The sequence below is a fragment of the Calliopsis andreniformis genome, chromosome 8 (assembly GCF_051401765.1).
Source record: "Calliopsis andreniformis isolate RMS-2024a chromosome 8, iyCalAndr_principal, whole genome shotgun sequence".
NCBI classification, from domain to species: domain Eukaryota; kingdom Metazoa; phylum Arthropoda; class Insecta; order Hymenoptera; family Andrenidae; genus Calliopsis; species Calliopsis andreniformis.
In genome coordinates, this window is record NC_135069.1 from 4,350,256 (window position 1) to 4,369,493 (window position 19,238).

General features: G+C 42.2%; 1 protein-coding gene and 1 long non-coding RNA gene across 4 annotated transcripts in view; one reads left to right on the forward strand and one right to left on the reverse strand.

Annotated features, from left to right (window-relative positions):
• The window catches only part of Sesn (Sestrin), a 117,202-nt gene that overhangs the window by 73,399 nt on the left and 24,565 nt on the right, over positions 1-19,238 (reverse strand). Inside the window, exons 1-2 of one of the 3 annotated variants that reach the window (XM_076383274.1) lie at positions 14,512-14,592; positions 14,320-14,349 (exon numbers count right to left, since the gene is read on the reverse strand). In XM_076383274.1, coding sequence (XP_076239389.1) covers positions 14,320-14,349; positions 14,512-14,532 — 51 coding nt within the window. In that variant the 5' untranslated portion in view covers positions 14,533-14,592. Of the gene's footprint in view, positions 1-14,264; positions 14,284-14,319; positions 14,350-14,511; positions 14,593-19,238 lie in introns of those variants that run through there. The other 2 variants (XM_076383273.1, XM_076383278.1) reach the window with 2 other exon arrangements.
• Positions 3,717-4,671, forward strand: LOC143182481 (uncharacterized). The gene is made up of 2 exons (XR_013002447.1): positions 3,717-4,066; positions 4,590-4,671. It is a non-coding gene; the product is annotated as an uncharacterized LOC143182481 (long non-coding RNA).

The window sequence follows — 19,238 nt, forward strand, 5'->3', positions numbered from 1 at the left end:
GTAGAATGACAAAATTGAGCTTCAGTCATTGTTGCAAAAAGAGGCCTAAATAAGAGTGAAGTGTGTCTGACTCTTGACTGGACTTATTCTACTTCCGCGCGGTAGCCAGTTCAGGCAGAACGAAGTCAGTAGAATAAGTCCAGTCAGGAGTCAGACACGTCTCACACGTACTCTAGATATGTTTTTAAAGAATTAATAACTCTGAAACGAATCCCCACACAGAACTTCGTCTTCCTTTAGCATATAGAATTACTCCTTAAAATTTCTTAAGACACCTGTCGTCGAATATCCTGCATAAGTAGACAAAAGAGAAAGTGATCGTCTACTGCAGATTTCGACAAACTTGTAGTAGATCAGAATTATGTTTCCCCTCCAAAAGTCGGTGAAAGGTCGTCCGAGGAAAACACCGAGGGAAATCGTCTAGCAGTGTTCAATAACCGTGTCGGGGCAGTCGACTGACATCGAGCACTGTCAACAAGGGCACCCGGTCGTCTGACACAATTACCGATTGCCAGTTTAGCCGAGCCGAGTCAGAGCAGAGGGTCAATCGACCGATCAAGTGCCCCTTTCGCGAGCTCATATCGAATTTTTTCTTGTACCGAGGATACGGTCAGCCCCCCTCTCTCATCTCTGTCCCTCGCTGTTTTCATTTCCTCAGCGTCGATCATTCGCCGTCGCTTTATCGACGCGGTCGTCAATAAATCGTCGAACCCTCTTCCCGTGATAAACGACGCAATGAAAGAGTCACCGGCACGCGGCTCTGCATTCTTTCCTTTCAGTCGATGCCTCCTTCCATCCCCCCTCCACAGCGCTTGTTATTTTTAATAGCAGAGAACACTCGATCCGCGCAATTAGCATATAATTGAACTGAGTTCGACGATCAAGTCTCCTTCCCCCACCAGTATCGCCAGAGACGCATTTTCTCGAATGCTAGTAAACCACTTGCTGATAACGCTGGACTGACGTTGGTACGCTTTATGGCGGTGATAACGACTCGAGTAAGGCGGCTGTTTAATGAATCATGAAGCGTCTTTGATCACGCGGGATGTTTCGCTACTGTGGATTTAGGTCTGAGGAACTGAATACGGATTTATCTGAGAATACTGGGATCGCTTAGGTATTGTGTGGGGCTCTGCAGAATCTGGATACTCATTGTCAGTGGAATTGAAAATTCTATTCAATTCAGTGGCCACGATTTATTATTAATACCGAAGCTTGCTCTGGAACGAGGAACTCAGGCGACTCTAAGGAGCTCGCTCGTCGAAGGACATCTTCTAGAGGGGGAAAAAACGCGAGACTTTGCATAACGAGTGTTAATAACCCCGTGCGATCGTTTTCTTTCTTTCCTCTTACGCGCTGCCATCGCTTGGCTAATTATAAAGGAGCTGATAGAGCTGTGGTTCAAAGGGTGACTGCGTAGACGGTAAAAAGAAAGCAAAAGGGAGCGGAAAAGAGATAAGACGGAAATCGCGTGGGTAGAGGCGTTCGACGTAAGGGGGGAAACAAGGAACGATGGGTTTCGATTAATCGACCGCCTCGATATGGGGCGAGCCTCGACATGGGCGCCGTTGTCTGAGATGGAAATCGCTAAGTTCGACGTCTCCGAAGAGAGAAGAGAACCGCATTGTCTTTGACGACGATTGGAGAAGCGAAATCGTCACGGTCGAAGCTGGCTACCTTGGAATTAGCATATCGATGAATATTAACATTGTCATACGAATGTAAAATGTTATTTTTCAACCAAGAAAAACACGTCGCGAAAAGTAGCTTCTAGATAGTGTCGAGGTAATGGATAATCGTCCATTATCCCGGTCTATTTTCATCGTGACTGGTTAATAATTATGCGATAACTTGCGTGAAAGATGGCACTCGACTAATTATAGACTGGCAAGGAGACGATTGATGTTTTGAATAATGAATCGACAAAGTGCGTGTCATATATGGACGAATTCGATTGGGGGACTCTTCCTCGACTGATAAAGTATTGATTGTAATGAGCACCTGGGCTCTTTTGTAGTGTAGGTCAAAGAGGTGGATTTTAGAAGTTGATACTAATGTATAGACTTTTGAATGTTTGGAAACTGAGAAGGAAGTGAAAATTTCGTATACTAGGAAATTTAGTTATTCAAATATTTGTGTATTTAAAGATTTGAAGGAGTGAACACTTGAATTATTCGAAAATTGAAAATTTGAGTATTTGAAAATTTAAATATTTGAAATTTTGAATATTTGAAATTTTGAATATTTGAAAATTTGAATGCTTGAATATTTGAATAGTCTCAAAAATTTTATATACCTCCATATTCTATAATTATTTCACTATTTTGTCCTGAAATCAGGGTTTCCCTTGCTACTACAATTTCCCACATTTATACTCCATCCAACTTTTCAATAAAATACAACCGAGTTCACCTACAACTCTACAACCAACTCGTAAATACCACGATTCTAAAGTACAATATTTGAGATTCCCAAAACAACTCTGCCAAATAAAAAAATAAACTATCATTCCAAGGTGAAGGTGGTCCAAAAAGCCTCTCATTCGCAATCACAGCAACCTGTAGCAGGTATCGAAATTCATGAAGCCTAGCTTCTGCCACGTGCCCGTAGGAAACGGTGATATCACTGTTTTTCAACGTTGCATCATACTCTCCGCCTTCGCCTCGTGTAAATCGATTCAAATTGTATAACGCCAGGAAGGAAAACAACGATCGTCAGACGTATCTTGCCGACGCTGATTAAACGCTGTGCCTCTACCTTGGTTATAGATTTTCATCAATCTATTATCGCAACTTTCTTTACACCGTACTCTGTAATCGCAAACGACAGTCGTGAATCCTCCCGAGAGCAGCCTGTCCTTGGCTGCTCTCACCAAACCGGCTATTAACACATTCACTGCCTCGATGGTCACTGGTGACCGACACTTCGAACTAGCAATGTTTTCTAGCACAAACAAGTAAACCTTAACACGTGTCAGATGACATTTTAATATTACTTCTACCTATAAAATACAGTGAGGAAGTTTGGACCCAAAACTCTGGAACATTCTTTATCTGCAGCTGTAAGGCGGAAGACACAAGTTCATAAGATAGTAAAGTTGAAAACTTTAAACCCTAAGGATAGTCAAAAGACTGCTCAGAAAAATTGCTTAATATCGAACGTGTTAAACGTTCCTTCTTAAAACACACGAAAACAGCGTGTTTGCAATGGGTTGCGTGATCCCACGACTACCTCGATGTGGGACACGCAGTGTTGCTAGTAGTTTGGCGCCACTCCTTGCAAACAGAAGCACGTGCCGCTGTGGGGAAGGAGACCTCGTCAAGGTGAGGGGATCGAGACACAGGGGATGTGAAGGAGATCTTTTGTTGAATTCGTTTGGACGAAGAGCCATTCGAGGGGAGCGCGAGGGCGGAATTTCGAAATCTGACCCCCTTCGCCCTCCTTCGAGTCTCCCACGCATAGTCATTTCTTTGCGCCGTTTAATCTTTTCGCCATCAAGGCGAGAATTTAAATTATTTATTTATTCCACGCGCCCAGAGTCGTAAAAAAAAAAAAAAATGAATCTACTGAGCTAACGGTTTTCAATGGGATGACATCAATTATGTATAATGGAAACTGTGAATACTTGACTTAACTTAAGAGGTATAAGTATTTTACTTTAGTCTCATTGTTGGTAACGTGTTGTGATACTATAGCGAGCAGAGATTGTATTTTCATCTGAAATGTGTACCTCATATTTCTATCCCTCCTGTCCACCGAAACATGTTCACTCTCGCGTTGAACCGATTTTACGACTCTGTTACATGTTTACCAATGTACAAGGCACTTCAGCATCGCAGCTCCTTTTTCATTTTAGAAACACCTTGTGCAAAGTTGGCAGAATCTCCGAGGCTGACGACAGGTTGCCCCTGAAGAGTGTTTACGAAGAGAGGAAGCATCGAGAGTCGATCTAGCGTGGCCATTAGGTCCAGCGCGTTCCAGAACAACAAAACTAACATTAAGGCTATTGATAGTCTGGCAAAACGGCACGGGCAATATGTCCGTCGTCTCTTCAAGTCAGCAAACAGTACGTGCTCTCTTACGGTATAAATATAGATAGGGGCGAGAGGCTCGAATAGAAGTGAATCAACATCGAATCGATGGTACCGGCAAGAAACGGTCCTTCGAACGTTGGGGAACCGTCTGATGCTCGACCACTCAAAATAAGTAAAATTATTTTCGGCGGTTAACACGGGCCGAGTAGAATCTCGAAAGGGGGCGTATCAAGTCGTATGTAGGCTCGTAGGTATTTAATTTTAACGATCTTATTTAGAGAGGCTGGTAATCACGCGGTACCAAAATTGCTGTGATACACTGGCGATGGAATGCGTTGAAGCTTGATGCTTCTAGAATCGTGTTACAATCTCGAAGGAGAGTCTAAACTAAATTTGAAAAAAATTTGTACTGTTATGAGAATATGATCGTACAATCTTTTCTAGGTAGATTGTTAAGGTTGTTCGATAACAGGTGTCAGAAGTTTTAAGCAGTGATGATTCTAAAATAAGTTACAAACTAAGAATGATGAAACTGTGTTTGAAATTTCGTTTCAGAGTCATTAGTTGAGGAAACATTTGAAATACGCAAGAGATGTGTCCGACTTGATTTATTCTACTGACGTCGCTGCATCTGCTCTGATTGCACACTCACAGTAGAATGTGAAATACCACGAACCTCTATCAAGAATATATACATTAAATTTGAAAATAAAAAAGAATCGAAGTTCGAAAAATCATCCCTATCAACGTAACCTTCGAGCCATCGCTTCTCGTAAATTCTCAAACGTGCTTCAGAGCCTGTTCCGCTGTTATGCTTCGCTTTACGACACCACGGTCGTTAGAAGCGGCGATTAAGGTCGAACTTCTAATATTCAACGGAACATACGGCGCGTTTCGACACTACGAGCGGTCATTAAACGCGCGGAGGGGGGGACGACGTTAACGCGAACAATTCTTATCACCCGCAACCGCAATGACCCGGTAATTTCACTCTGAATCCGACCGCAACTAATTACCACGCACTTCTACACATGCAGAGAGAGGCTCCCCCCTTAGGTTGGTTCATGGACCGACCCGATCCAATCTGATCGGCCGCTTTTATTAGCGTCGCGTTGCACCAACTGCAAGTGCACTCGTCGCGGTATATCGACGAGAGCGATCTGGACGTGGAGCGATCGAATATCGCTCCAGATGTTCAGGCCCGTGTCATAATCGCGCGAGCAAAAATTTCTTCGACTGCGGTTGCGTCGAGCGACACCCTTTCAGAGGCGAGAACTTAGGATACTGATCTCTATTAGAGTAATTAAACTACTTTACTCGTTAATACATTCGAAGAAGTTGGTTTCACTTTCTCGAAATTGATACAGAATTTATACTCTTTTCTTCTTTTTATCGCTCTATGTACACCATACTTTAGCAGTGCAATTTTTTCCTACTTAGTCTTGCAATTATTCTTTTCTGTATAGGAACAGCTCACTAACAGGGACCAGTAGCCTACTTGTTTCTTCATTTTCCTTTTTCTCTCCCTCTCGCCCCTTCTGCCTCTCACTTTCCCCTCGTTCCTCGTGCACAATACGTTCGATTGTTCTGTACAAGCAAAGACGTCGCGATGAAAACGACGCAAAAGTGGTCCGCTCGGCGCAAGTGTCCCGTACACCGCGTTACGCTCATTGTTTGCTTAATTACATTTACCCTGAACAGAGACCCGCATCGGCGTTTCCCGTTTTACCGCTAGACCGAGGTCAGCTTTCCACGCGTTCACCGCGAGTAATCGTCTATATTTACCGCACAGTAAGACACCAATATGTGTTAGAGGGAGGACGGGGAGGGCCTCAGTATGCAGCAAACAAATGAATCAAACGAAACGTTCGCTCGTTGCGAACGAGTAAATTATTAATTGCTACGTGCGCCCACGCGGGGAAGCCGATGTCGCGGATCACGACGTGCCCGATTAACGTGTCATCAATTATTATTCACGATACCGCTGTTGGAGCGAGCGACGAGGCGGTATTTTTAGCCGGTTAATTCAATCATCTTGATCCGATGGAGCCGTGTTGCTCCTCGGTGATCTATCGGCGCGTAATTGGAATCTTTCGGAGATCTCGCGGCGAAGGTCGAGACTGGCTCTATCTTCTATCCTTTGTGAGCGATTTAGGAGGGCTTCGTTTGGATTCTTTGGGGGATTGTGTTTGATCGAACACTGAAGCGCCTTTCGAGTTGATTTACGCGGACCGATCTGCTATGGGAAAGGCTGAGCTATGGAATCTTTGAGATGCTCTTGAATAGGCTCTCAGAACGACCTACATGCTCTGATTCAATTATGAAGATAATTACTGGGGAGAATCGTGGTATTTCGTAGATACGAGGATGAGAAAAAATACTTTAACGAGAGAAGGGGAGAAAAATTTAGTTGAGGTGTTTATCAAGATCTGTGTATCGTTAGTGACCTATGATCTCTCTGTGCTTATATTTCTCCAGGTGATGATAACTTCTGGAAAAATTAAAATAATCTATCCTCAGAAAAACTTTAAATAATTTAAAATTCCTGCCTCTGCAATTTTTCCAACATCAGTCCAACCCAGCTACAGTTCACTAACTAGATCGTACTGAGGATTATTATTTTTACTGGCACGTGTACAATTAAGCTTATATCGAGAGAATACTACGCGTTTCAAATAGTGCTCCACCTTTCCCAAAATTCTTTCCCAAGAGATCGAGGAGCCAAAGGCAGCAAACGACAAGAGATCACAGAGATTCGCGATGCTTCCACGGTTTCCATTACGCAAATCGATTTTCCACTTTATTAATAGCAACCGCGATTTGGCAACCACTGTTGCTTACCAAGAGCGACCATATACGGTGGGCTCGGTGTGTAAGTGTCCCAGAGGCGCGCGCGCGCTCGTCATTACAGGATTAATATACACGCGACGCGTGTGTCGGGTGTTTGTGTCGATCGGCTGCAAATGTAATTGGCGATTCACGCGCGAGCACGCGTTGCAAGCCTGTGTGCGATCGCGTTAGCTCCAATTTGCACACAATGCGCGAAACCGAAGCGTGCAGATCTCGCGACAGACGCACGTTTCAACGCATGCCCCTTCCAGTTCGATCGAGCCTGGGATGCAGCTATTGAAACTGGGAAATTATTATGATGATAATTTTGCAGCGGTTAAGCGTTCTCTGCTAGCAACCCTTTGAACCAATCTGTGCTGCACTCTAGGATTGGTCGTAATGCGAATATGGAATTAAAGGGGTTGTAAGACTGATCGCTGCTAATTACTGGAAATTGATTTGGGGGAGAAGATACAGCTGATTTAATTAACCATAATTTGGGGTAGTGATCGAGGTATGTGGTAAATTATTTTTCGAAAAGATATAGAGTGCACGATGGTTATAAGATTTATTCAGGGAGGATTGTTAAATTCATAAGATTTAAAGGTTCTTTGTGTTTTTGATATTAATGAGAAATGGGATAAAGGAAAAAAATTCCTACTACTGGTTATGGTAGGATTCAGAGAAGGGATTTTAGTCCTCAGTTATTATGATAATATAATTATTATACCGTGTTAGTGTCGCTCAGATGCCCATTAAAATGTCCAGACAAGAATCATAAAACTCCACAAGAGAAATATGAAACCATCACATTCGACCATTAAACTAACACAAAAGAAGGAAAACTCGTAACCCAAAATCCCTATTCAATCCATTACTCAGGCCCCCAATTACCACAATAATCCACCTCTATCAAGATCGACAATTAAAGTTGCAAACGAGGATCATCATGCAGTCAGGAAAAAAGGAGCCATTACATAACGACCTTCGACGAACATTGACAAACAAAGCGCACTTATTTGCCAAGGATCGTTCGAAACAGGAGCAAAAGTTGCAGTGGACCAGCGGCGCTTGACCCTCGACTCGAGGGGTCATTCGAGGTGTCATTAACCGACGTGACCCAGCTCGCCGCTGGTACTTTCACCGAAAAACCGCTTTTACTCTCGGACCTTGGAATAATCCGCGAACGATCGAGCGAACGATCGACCTCGATGCTCTCGTGCAGGCTTGAATATGCATGCGAATTCCATCCTGTTTACAACGAGTATCTGGCAACCGGTCGGCCGATCGCTGCGGGTGACACAGATATTTTCTTAACCTCTAAAGGCACCTACGAGCTGGTTCTGCATACACAGACAGCTGGTTATGCATAAGAGAGCTTGTATGCAAAACGCGGCTGTACGAGGGGCCCCCCTCGGATCTCGGTCGGGAAACGAGTAGTTACGCAAGAACGCGTTGTGCCTGCTTCCCTGGATTCGCGGTGGATTAGTGTTTTTCGTGAGGATAGACTTCGAGTAGGGTCAAAAGTGTCGATTCAAATACAAGGTATTCGATAACAGGAGTCAGAAATTTCAAGCAGAGATTCTATATGATAAAATAAGGTAAAAATGAAGATAGATGAAATTGGATTTGAGGCCCCGTTTCAGGATTATTAATTGTTGAGGTAATACTTGAAATTCGAGCGAAACGTGTCTGACTCGAGACTCGACTTATTCTACTAGCGCCGTGCCTGGCCTGGCCAGTGCACCTCGGCAGTAGAATGAGTGCAGTCTCGAGTCAGACATATTTATATGAGAACAAGAAAAGTTAGAAATCATAACTGGATCACTTGGGCAATAGAAGACGCTTAAATTTCGAGAAAAGCCTGACTGCCATCTGAAAGGAATACTAAGTCGAAACGGCGTTGCAGTCAGTCTTTCGAGACAGTGGAACGAACGGGTGAGCTGTTGGCACGGGAAGTAGACCTGTTTTCAAAATCGATATAATTAGCTACAATGTTTTGAACATCTGCATCATTTCACGCGACCAAAAACTGTACACAAATAGCAGGCGTTTTTTGTGTAATAACTCTATCCATTCATCATTTCAACGTCACATACGCGAGTTTATAGCTCGCAGAGTTGCAAAAAGCTTCAGCTATACATAAATATATTTTCCTTGGAAATGAAGTAACACGTAGTCACGAATCTGAAAGAAATTTGAAAGAGAAATCTTGTCTAGGAGCATTTGATATCTGAATCGTTGCGTAATTATGATGCAAAATTTTAGAATACTTAAGGAAAATTCTATGCAATTCTATTCATTGTTAAATAAAAATAATTAAAGTTTCTCTTCTAAATGCTATTTTAAAGTTCAACGATTGTTGACAAGATTTCAATGGGAATATTTGCAAATATTAGGAACCAGTTTAGTGAAGAATTCCAAGCTGTATCTCTGTTTTAGTAGCCCAGCAAAATTTACAATCTCGTTTTGTGCTAACGCAACAGGGTATCGTAGACATTTTGGAATAAATTTCATCATCTTTATAAATTTCAACGAGCTCAACGACCGGTTCCCGCGCGCAGTCTGCCAAAAACCATTAACCTGAATTCTGGGAAGCTCGTTGCAACTCGGAAATCGCGAGTGTCACGTACAAACGCACGCGAAGATCCTCGATCGGACAGTGAACGATTGACGACCTCGTTCGGTGGTTCGCACCTGCGAGAGCAAAAGTCGCGAGGACAATGCCACTTTCAATTGCACGTACATCGAAAACTTGTTTTCCTTTCCTTTTACGATACAATAACTCGCGTCTTTCGGTTTAATCTAACTTCTCGCTCAGGAAAACTTTAGCAGAACTTTCTTCCTCGAAGCTGCTTTCACAATTTCAGAGGATCGTGAGGGCTTTCTAAATCGTTACTTTCGATAATTGACACTTGGACGATAGAGGACATATTTACAGTCTTTATAGATATATGAGAACCTACAGAGTGCGAGTTGTATAGTAATTTCCTTATTCTGAATCGAAGATGCTACCTTTCACTATTTGCCTTCACTGGCTATTAAATCTGGGATCAATTTTATGTGAAATGAGAACGATTTTATGGTAAGGCTTTAATTAATCGACGCAACGGAACTGGTATTTAAGAGCCTTCTTAATGGCTAAGTTCTCGATTCGATCATGATTCGAATTTCATCTATAATTCTATTGTACCCTCACTGTTGATATAGCGAATAATTCAGAACCTAGATATCAAATATCTATGATAATTATGACTCGACAACTGAAATTCATTCCTAGCTTCTCCTACATTCCACAATTGAAATAACTGTAAAATAAAATAATTAACCCAAAATAATACTTCAAATACGCCCAAAAGTTAGATATTTTATTACCCCAACTTCATCAAAAAGCAATCTCATGTACACCAAACCAACAAACTACTCCTCTCCATCATCCAATTCCTCCTCAACTTGATTAACGCCAATTAAAATTCCCATTCAAGGCGACTCAGAATCCATTACTTTAATGCCGTTAAAGGGGGGCCACGCGAGCAGCACGAAGCTAATCTGGCCAACACGTGTGCCAGTTATCGCTCCACTAGCGTCCTGCGAGGCTCCAGCCACTCGCTTTCACCAAAACATCCGACACAACACGGTTCCCTCGAATTAATAATACCCAAGACCCAAGGAGCACCTCCTCAATCCGCAGACAGTTCCCATTTAGGTTTATTTTGGGCCCACAATAAATTGGCCACGGGTTTCTCCGATGGTTCGCGAATAACAGCCAGAGGCGAAAATTAATTGGGAGGAGGTGGGAAACGCGTGGCGTGGAAGAAACACGGGGACACCGATCGAAACAGGCGCAGGGTTCGTCGACCGAGTAAAGTAGATAACGAGCAACGAGTCATCTTGCAGAATTGAAGGAAATTATTCCGCGAGTTGGATTGCGTAACGCGACAGAGACGATTATGCGCCGCGGTGTTGCGCGGGTCTAGGTAAAGGCACGTGGTTACATGGATACGGGACCATTAATCGCTGGGGACGATATATCGAACAATGCTCGTCCTGGGCATGAGAAAGCTGAGATAGCATTGTCCTCGGTAGTTAGTATGGGTTTGCTGGCGAAAGCTGCTTTTGTGGGGAAAAGGATATGGAATACTTATCGAGTGGTTTCTATTTCAACCCTTAGTTAATAATGAGAGACCACTTTTGACAAGTCCAGATATCCTGAAAAAATGAGTGTCATATCTTTGGTTTCCTTGATAAAAATATATCATTTTTTATTCAGGGTTGAAATAGAAACCATCTCATAAGTAAACGAATTTCAATTGAAATTCATAACTCCATGTACATACATATCCACGAGCGTTTGAAATGCACTCGAAGTTGGAAGCTGGGTTCCCTTATTATTTTACGAAACAATAAGTTGACGCGAACCGAGCATTTAGCGAGGCAATGAAAGCGTGCGCAAACAACGCGAATATTCCCCCTCGAGCACAGGAGGGAACAATTCAAAGAGCTATGGAACAATTTGGCCCGTTTCGCGTGACGAAAATCCGACACGCGCTACCGACCGAAATATAATTAGAAATGTCGGTCAGGCGAAAAGACGTGACGCGAATCTCGTTCTCTGAAATCGAATCCGTTCGAACAGCGTCGCCCGATTGTTTTCGGTCTAATCGTGCAGCGACGCCTGGTTCCTGGAAATCGCGGTCGAAAGGAAAAACAATCGATAACGTATGCACGTACGCCGATCGTGAGCGTTATTTCATTAGGGTAATACGGTCGATCGGTGAATTCGTCACGATTCGATTGGGGGAGGAAAAAAATATATCGAAGGAACGAGGCAGAGCTAGGCGGGGAACGAATGGAAACGATGGAGAAGATTACTGCTCGCGGAATTGCATCACGGTCAATTTAGAGGAACAGATAACGCGGATACCGCGGTCATTTGCATTTTTTACGCATCGCCCAGTCCGTGATAGCAGTCACGTAGTTGCGCGATCGATCTCACGGGATATAAACGAGTTCATCCATTTTGCAAAATTGCACGCGCCCCGCGGCACGTGTTGCACTTTGGGAATGATCGACTGGCGATGGGCGTTGGATACTGTGGTTTGCATGGTTAGCAGAGGATTCTAATGCTGCTGAATTTTGAGTTATTTCATTTGGATGGAATTTGAAGCTAAAAACTTTGAGATCTGATGGTTTTGCTGAATGTAATATAAAAATCTAATTATATGTTATAATAAAATTTCTATAATTCAGTGAAATATTTATCTAGAACTATAAACCCCTATATGTGTATTAATCATGTTTTCATATTCATAATGCAGTAACATTTAATAGCTTTGTTATTTGAGACTGAAGTAAGGTCAGACATACTAGTTTTCTAGATAACAAGTGTTTTTTTCTGTTTGATTGACCTATAGCTCTGTGTCACCTGTATCTGAATCATACATATGTACAGATGACTTTAATGGCAGAGAAGACTAACTCCAAAAATACCAAAAAAATGAAAATGAAATATTTGAGTATTTGGAAGTTTCAAATCTGGACACTAAAAAATTAAATCTCTTCACACTCTTTCTGTTCGTTAGAATTTCACCGACAAATGTGTTAATCACCATTTAGAAACATCGTTAGGTCATCGTTAATCTTAGATTATCATGTGCTATCGTGCCCAGGTGTGGCTAACTTGTACATACTTACACAAACGTACACTCTGCCAGAATCAAATGAGCCCTCTGTACATACACATATTCAACGTGATTCGAAACGATTACTAGCCCATCGCTATCGTCGATCTGATACCCTCGCGTGAAAATACATTACGTAACCGAGGATGAACTCGTATAAGAAAAATAACAAGGATCGTTCAAACAATACACCCATGTTTTTTTTCTCACGTATCGTCGACCAACCGAAGGAGCGCGTGTAATTTCACGATCGATTATCTTAACGATTCGCTTCCGTGTAGCTCCACCTACGAGTGGCCAATCCGTCGACCAGTTTCTTGAATAATCGCGCCAATTATTGCTAAGCACCGTGGAAATCGCGCATTACATAACTCCGTTAAAACAGGTAAACGATAGCAGCTCGAATAAACAATCGGATCGCCTAGGAAAAATGGCCGCGTGGTTGTCGCTGTGAGTAATAAATCCTCAACAGCAGACAGCGTGTCGTTTCCATTGATAACAATCGCGTAAATGATACCCTTCCCCCATTTCTTTTATTTCAATTTTTATTTTTAATATAATCGTACTGGAAGTGATCGATATTAGCAAGTAATTCCCTGATCTCCGAGCAGTATTAATAAAATGAAATTTATATGATATCAACACGCGATAAGAAAGAGTTAATATAAATGCACACCTGCGGTTAGTAAAGTTGATGAATGAGCCCAAGTGGCAGGTGTTCGTGCGGTTCTAACTGCGTGTAATCACGAAGAGAAAGGAGTTCTAGCTCTTTTAATAAAGACTGGTATATTTAGCAATAACGATTTTCAATAACTATGAAATTTATTCCCCGTAAAATAATTTGCTAATTAAGAGAACAATACTGGAAGCCCCCAGTGGAGAGTGGAGGAGGAGACGTATGCTAATAAGTGGAACAATAATAAACAACTTTTAAGCTGCTCTTTTTGTTTCTTATTTCAATTAAATTTTTCTATCTTTGAAAAGCTAATTATTAGTTTTAAATTTCTGAGAGGTTTTGAGAGCCCTCTGGAAGACTCAAATTAAAATAACATTAAGTACACTATAATACTAAATAATCTAAAATAATCTTCTACAGAAACATTTAAATATCGCGGGGAGTTCTATTCAGATCAAAAGTGTGCCCTCTATCGGCCAGTTCACTAACTAACGCTGTCCCTCTTCCCTGTCCCCCTTCTACCTACCAAGCACCCAACGATTTACCTACAAAAAAATAGATCCACAACTTTCACATGAAACACAAGCCCTCCTCCCACCCGAAACAAATTTAATCCCATGTCTATGCGCGTCCCACTTTCCTACAGCAATAGAATAATCCGTGAGGCAAATTCAGAGACATGCGCGCGCACTGGTGGATAAACGCGGGATTGCTTTTAAAACTGTTTGTTCGCATTAACGAAACGCTCCTATTTGTTTCGCGCGCGTCTTTTTCGTCGGGATTACATAATCTCCTCCCCCCCTCTACCATTTACGAGAGCTTACTCCACCCACGAACACCTCATCCACGATTCCAGGCACGTACTACTCTCTGCCTGGAATTTCTAAGCTGCCCGTGAAATCTCGTGTCTACGCGTTTCAACGATCGACACAAGCCATTTCCCGCGAATACCGATTGTATCGATACGCTATTTGAGACTTTCTTTCACAAATGTTCACAGAAAAGATTCACAATGAAAAAAGATGATACTCTAATTTCACTCACCGACGATGACACCTTACATAATTAGGGTTGTTGGAGGGGAAGTCGTACCACTCACCTTTTCATCGAGGTTGTTCAAATCGGGCAGCTGAAACAGAAACATTTAAATCAGTTTATGGGGTACTCGTGTTTAAACCTGTCACCATTATGGTAATGGCTGCCATAGGCAAGCCTTAGACGCGGCACAGGTATTTCAAGTTTTTCGAGCAGATTTTAGTTTATAGAAACAGTGGGGTATGAAATTAGTTACCTTGTATGCTAATAAAAGCATTGTGATACAGTAATTGGCGTGACACTACAAATTTCCTAACTAATTTTGCAAAAAAACAGGAGCTCCACGGCGGATGAAGATTCACTCGAACGAAGCGCCGAGGAGCTAATTCGAGTTACCGAGGCGCCATCTGTCGACGATTTCGGTGGCGACCTCTTGACCAGAGGCGACAACTCGTGAATGTTGGGGGATCTACTTTATCCACGGGCAAATTGGCGCGCTCGGCAGATGCCGCCCACGGTATATGAATTTTTTACCGCCGTGCAAATTGAAGAAAATTGGAGCCAATTTGTAGCAATCAGCTGTCCTGCTTGAATATTACTCTCCCGGAGGCTGGGGATAGCGTGCTGGTATTAATTTAATGCTCTATGCATCAACCCGCCTAATTAACCTTCATTATCCCCTTCGCGCGCCCCAGCAACGCACAATTTTGCAAAATGAATAGAAACAAAATTTTGAGTATTTTTAATTACTCAATTTCTGGTGGCACTAAGTTGCTGAGTGTTTGAGAATTTTTATTGGGGATTTTGGTAGCTAAGACTTAGTTATCATTACATAGTTAATACCTCAAGTCTTAAAAATTCAAAAACATAATGTTACAAATTATTAGAAACACATTTTCAAAATGAAATCTAATTTTCCATAATTAGACAATAATTTCAAAAAATCTTGCGATGTTTTAATAAGTGACAGCAAAAATGGCAGGAAAAAGGGAATTCGAATACAGAATTCTCGCCACGGTTGCGTCCAGAAACGTTCCACTGCAAATTTAATCGCATATTTAATTGCTGCGGGGGGAATTCCGCGATACAGCTTTAAAATTCATGAATCTCTCCCGCCGCTGCGCGGTTTGTCAAGGAGGGACCGTGTTCTCGTGGCTTGTTTCACGATTTCGAAATAAATCGCGGCAATTTCGGTAGGAACGAGGGGTGCTAGAGATAGGTCGCCTCGTTTTCAACCTCGTTACCGAAACCAGCCTGGAATTTTACTGAAATATCAAGCAGAGTCACCATCGATCACCTGGCTATCGTATTCTTTCGCGCGCGTTCAGGTTTCTGGCTCACCTCGATCCAGATTGTTTCGCAGCCTCCGACCAGAACGCGTGATTCACTCCGATATGGAAATAACTCGTCGTCCCGCTAAATAATAATTTAATAGCCTTGTCCTCCGCTCTGAAACACGATCGCCACGATCCGTCGGGGGTCTGGCGGTTACGTAAACGAAAAATGAGATCGTCTTTGTATCAGCCGGCTCCGAATACGCGTGTAGGCTTCGAGGATCTTCTGAACGACCCCTCTTGGTCGCCATAGCACATCGAATCCAATATTCGAATCCCCACTCGCGTGGAAACAGCACAAAATGTTTGTTCCATATTTGTTTCACAATGTCTGAGCGACCTTAATAGCTCTTGGAGGATAAAGGCGATTAAATGAAGGACTAATGATGGGTACTTCGTGGCTGAGATGATTAAATTTGAGCTAGAAAATGAATGAAGTTTGTAGGACATATTGAGCCGAGAGAATTTAATTGAGAAGGGTTCAAAGTTGAGGAAAATTGGAGTACCGAGGGGAGAAGTTTGAAAGTGGAATGTGGAATATTTCAAGGTCCCTTCAAAGTCATTTAGAAGTCATTCCTGGATCTTGACGTTAGTAAATTATTAAAAGAATTATTTTTCATTGAATTGGTAGTAGATCTAGTGTTAAAATATCTCTCTGAATTTATATTTTGGATACATTTTATATACTCCTTTACCGCCGATTTATCTTCCCAGCCAATTCACTTTTTGCTAGACCTCTCCGAAGTACGCATTATCAATTTACCCATCTCGTTTCCCTGCCAACTCCGCTATCAAGGTCGCCGTTATATTTCCCCCTAAATCAAGTTATTCCAACAGCGACCCCCGTCGACTGTGACCTACTACCACCATTATCCCCATCTTCAAAAAACACATTTTATTTCCCCCCGTCGCTGGCAGGAAATCGCTGACTGGGAACGGTCAGCGAAATCCATCGTTCCGGTCGCGCGTAATCGCAAATAAATCAGGAAAGGGGCGAGGTCACACGGTCGAGCGTTGCATATTTATGCGTTCGGTGTAACCGCGAAATTAAATTCGCACATCTCGCGCAGGAATTCGCAGAGTGCACGCATATTTCGCGGTCGAACGTCAAAACGCGAGCAACCGAATGAAATTTATGTCGACAGCCTTTCGCCTCTCCTCGACCCTGTTTCGTTCGCTGCGTTCATTCGTTACATCGCGAAAATATCCGCGAAAAAAGTGCCACCGCTGCGCACGTCCCTCTTTCTTCCTCCACCGCGATAATCGTAGCTCTCGCGACTTGGAATCGAGGAACAAAGCCGCGTTGTTATCGTTCGAGGCGTTTGAAGCCGTTATCCGCGTCATTTAACTCGAACAGAAAGATCGATACAGAACACAAGCGTAAAGGCTCGAGTTTCTGTCGATAGAAAAATTTCAAGCCTCGAACGTGACACTCACTGCAAAGTGGAGGAATGGTATGAACTGTTCACGCTGACCGTAACATGTTCGGGGTTTTATTAGAAACATAAACAAATAGTATCTTTACACTGGTTGTTCAGAATAGAGGCTCGTACACTGATTCAGACACCTATGATCTACCATTCACATATCTTAAACACGATTAATGAACTGACTACTTTGAACGAGGATTAACCCAGTGAGGCCCAAAGTTGCGTAAACGCAAGACTTCACTTGGTATTTTTTTTCCTTTTAGTTATTACATCACTGAACTCTGTTTTTTAATGGTAGTATTACACAAGGGGATCCAAAAAATACCTTCATTTTTTTCCTTATCTCTCCTTTCTAATCTAGATTCTACAAAGTTCTGAAAATTAAAAAAGTATTTGTAACTCTAAAGAACACCGATTTTTTTTAAGTCAGCTTGTTTCTTGTAGACTTCTTTTTAATTAGTGGACCTGTATATAGTGTCTATTATTACAAATATTTTTTTTGTTTCAGCGAAATAATTTATAAGGTTACAACTCTGAGTCTCAGTGCGTTAACAATCTCCATTCTTAATTTCTAAACAAAGATACCAACGTCAACACAGTCGAAAAGAGCTCCTCCATCGAATTCATGGTTCGATTCCAGGATTTCTTCCAAGAACACACTCATACACACAAATATATATCCCTTTTTCAGTCCACAGACAGCTCGGCAAGCAACGAGCCGTGGCGCGATCGGCAGTCCACGGACTCGAAACTTCGCTCGATTTCTCAATCCGCCGCCTCCACTATGGATCTCACCGCGGCGAAACTTTTCCATTTGCTGACTTCGCGAACTTTCCCAACTTTTTCCGACTATTCGGACACAGTGCCACGGATATACTTAATTGATCGAGAGAATCGAGCGCGAACGGTTCAACAGAGGCCGTTTATTCAAACGATTATCGTTGGGAAACGTTCGAGCGAGAACAAAGCCGCGTATCGTGGACTGCATACGCTTCGATGCCTCGAAAGGATTCAACTCCACTGGTTCTCAAACTTTTTGCCTTGCTGCTTCTCGCTTTTGGCAGCCCTTATCGCGATCTGCGCTCCTTTTGACTAGTTGCTTTCAACTTTAGCCTGCTGCGAGTAGACTGCGAATTTTCGTTTTAATGAGTAAAAGGGAAGAAGTGGGAGTTGACTAGAGATTTGTTTCATTGTCTGAATAAATATTATGTAAGGTATTCTGAAGAACTTAAGAATAAATTTTTCAAATTATGAGTGCTTGAGGATTCGTACTTTACAGATTAGATTATAATAGAGATTAGATTATTCTTCTGATTAAATATTTCATCTAAATGGCGGGCCTTCAATTATTTAGATGCAGCCTGATAAGATTAAGTTAGCCATCTGTGAAAAACAGAAGTTCATTCATTAGTTTCCTCACCATAATCTAGATAACCATTAGCCTTATGGAGACAGTAGGACTTACACAATAAAAATCAAATATGAAAACACTCCCTTCTACCATGTATCCCAATTTGAGAACCAGAGGACCACTCCCTACTCTCTTATTTATTAAATAACCAGTAAAGTATACAGGATGTTCAGAAATATTAAGTCACCCCATAAGTAATGTCTCTCATCTCACATTTTGACTCAAAATAATATAAACCTTTTCAAAAAGTAGCTGGAAAATTCACTGCACAATAAAAACTTACAAAAAATAACACTCTGCATCTCTCAGAAATAAAATCACCTCACAGGATGACCTAATACGATATATATTTATTCTCTATAAACTCCTGATTCAGACATGTAGCATACAAATCTAGTACGACTTTACAGGGAATAGGAAATATCCTGGAGGCACTTCACACCTTGACACCGCATTTCTCTCTCATCAGAGTCGCCAGTGAAAGCAGGTGAGAGAGTGATTCCAAGAAACGAAGATAACAGCTTCGAGTTCACAACCAGAAAATACCATACTCTCTCCTGCACTTCCTTCATGCACTCCAGCCTTGCATACTTCTTAAGCTTCCAGGGACGAGGCAGAAAATATTCGCAAAGGACGCGTGCAAAGTAAGCGGAACAGCAAGTAGAAAGGTTCTCCGCGAGTACCTCGAGCACACTACTCTCGTTTGGCACGGGGTCTTCGTTTCAGCAGGATTTCGTCGATAGCATCGAACGAGTAAAGAGGTTTAATGCGCGGCTGAATATGTACTCGGTCTTCCTTTGATCTTCCT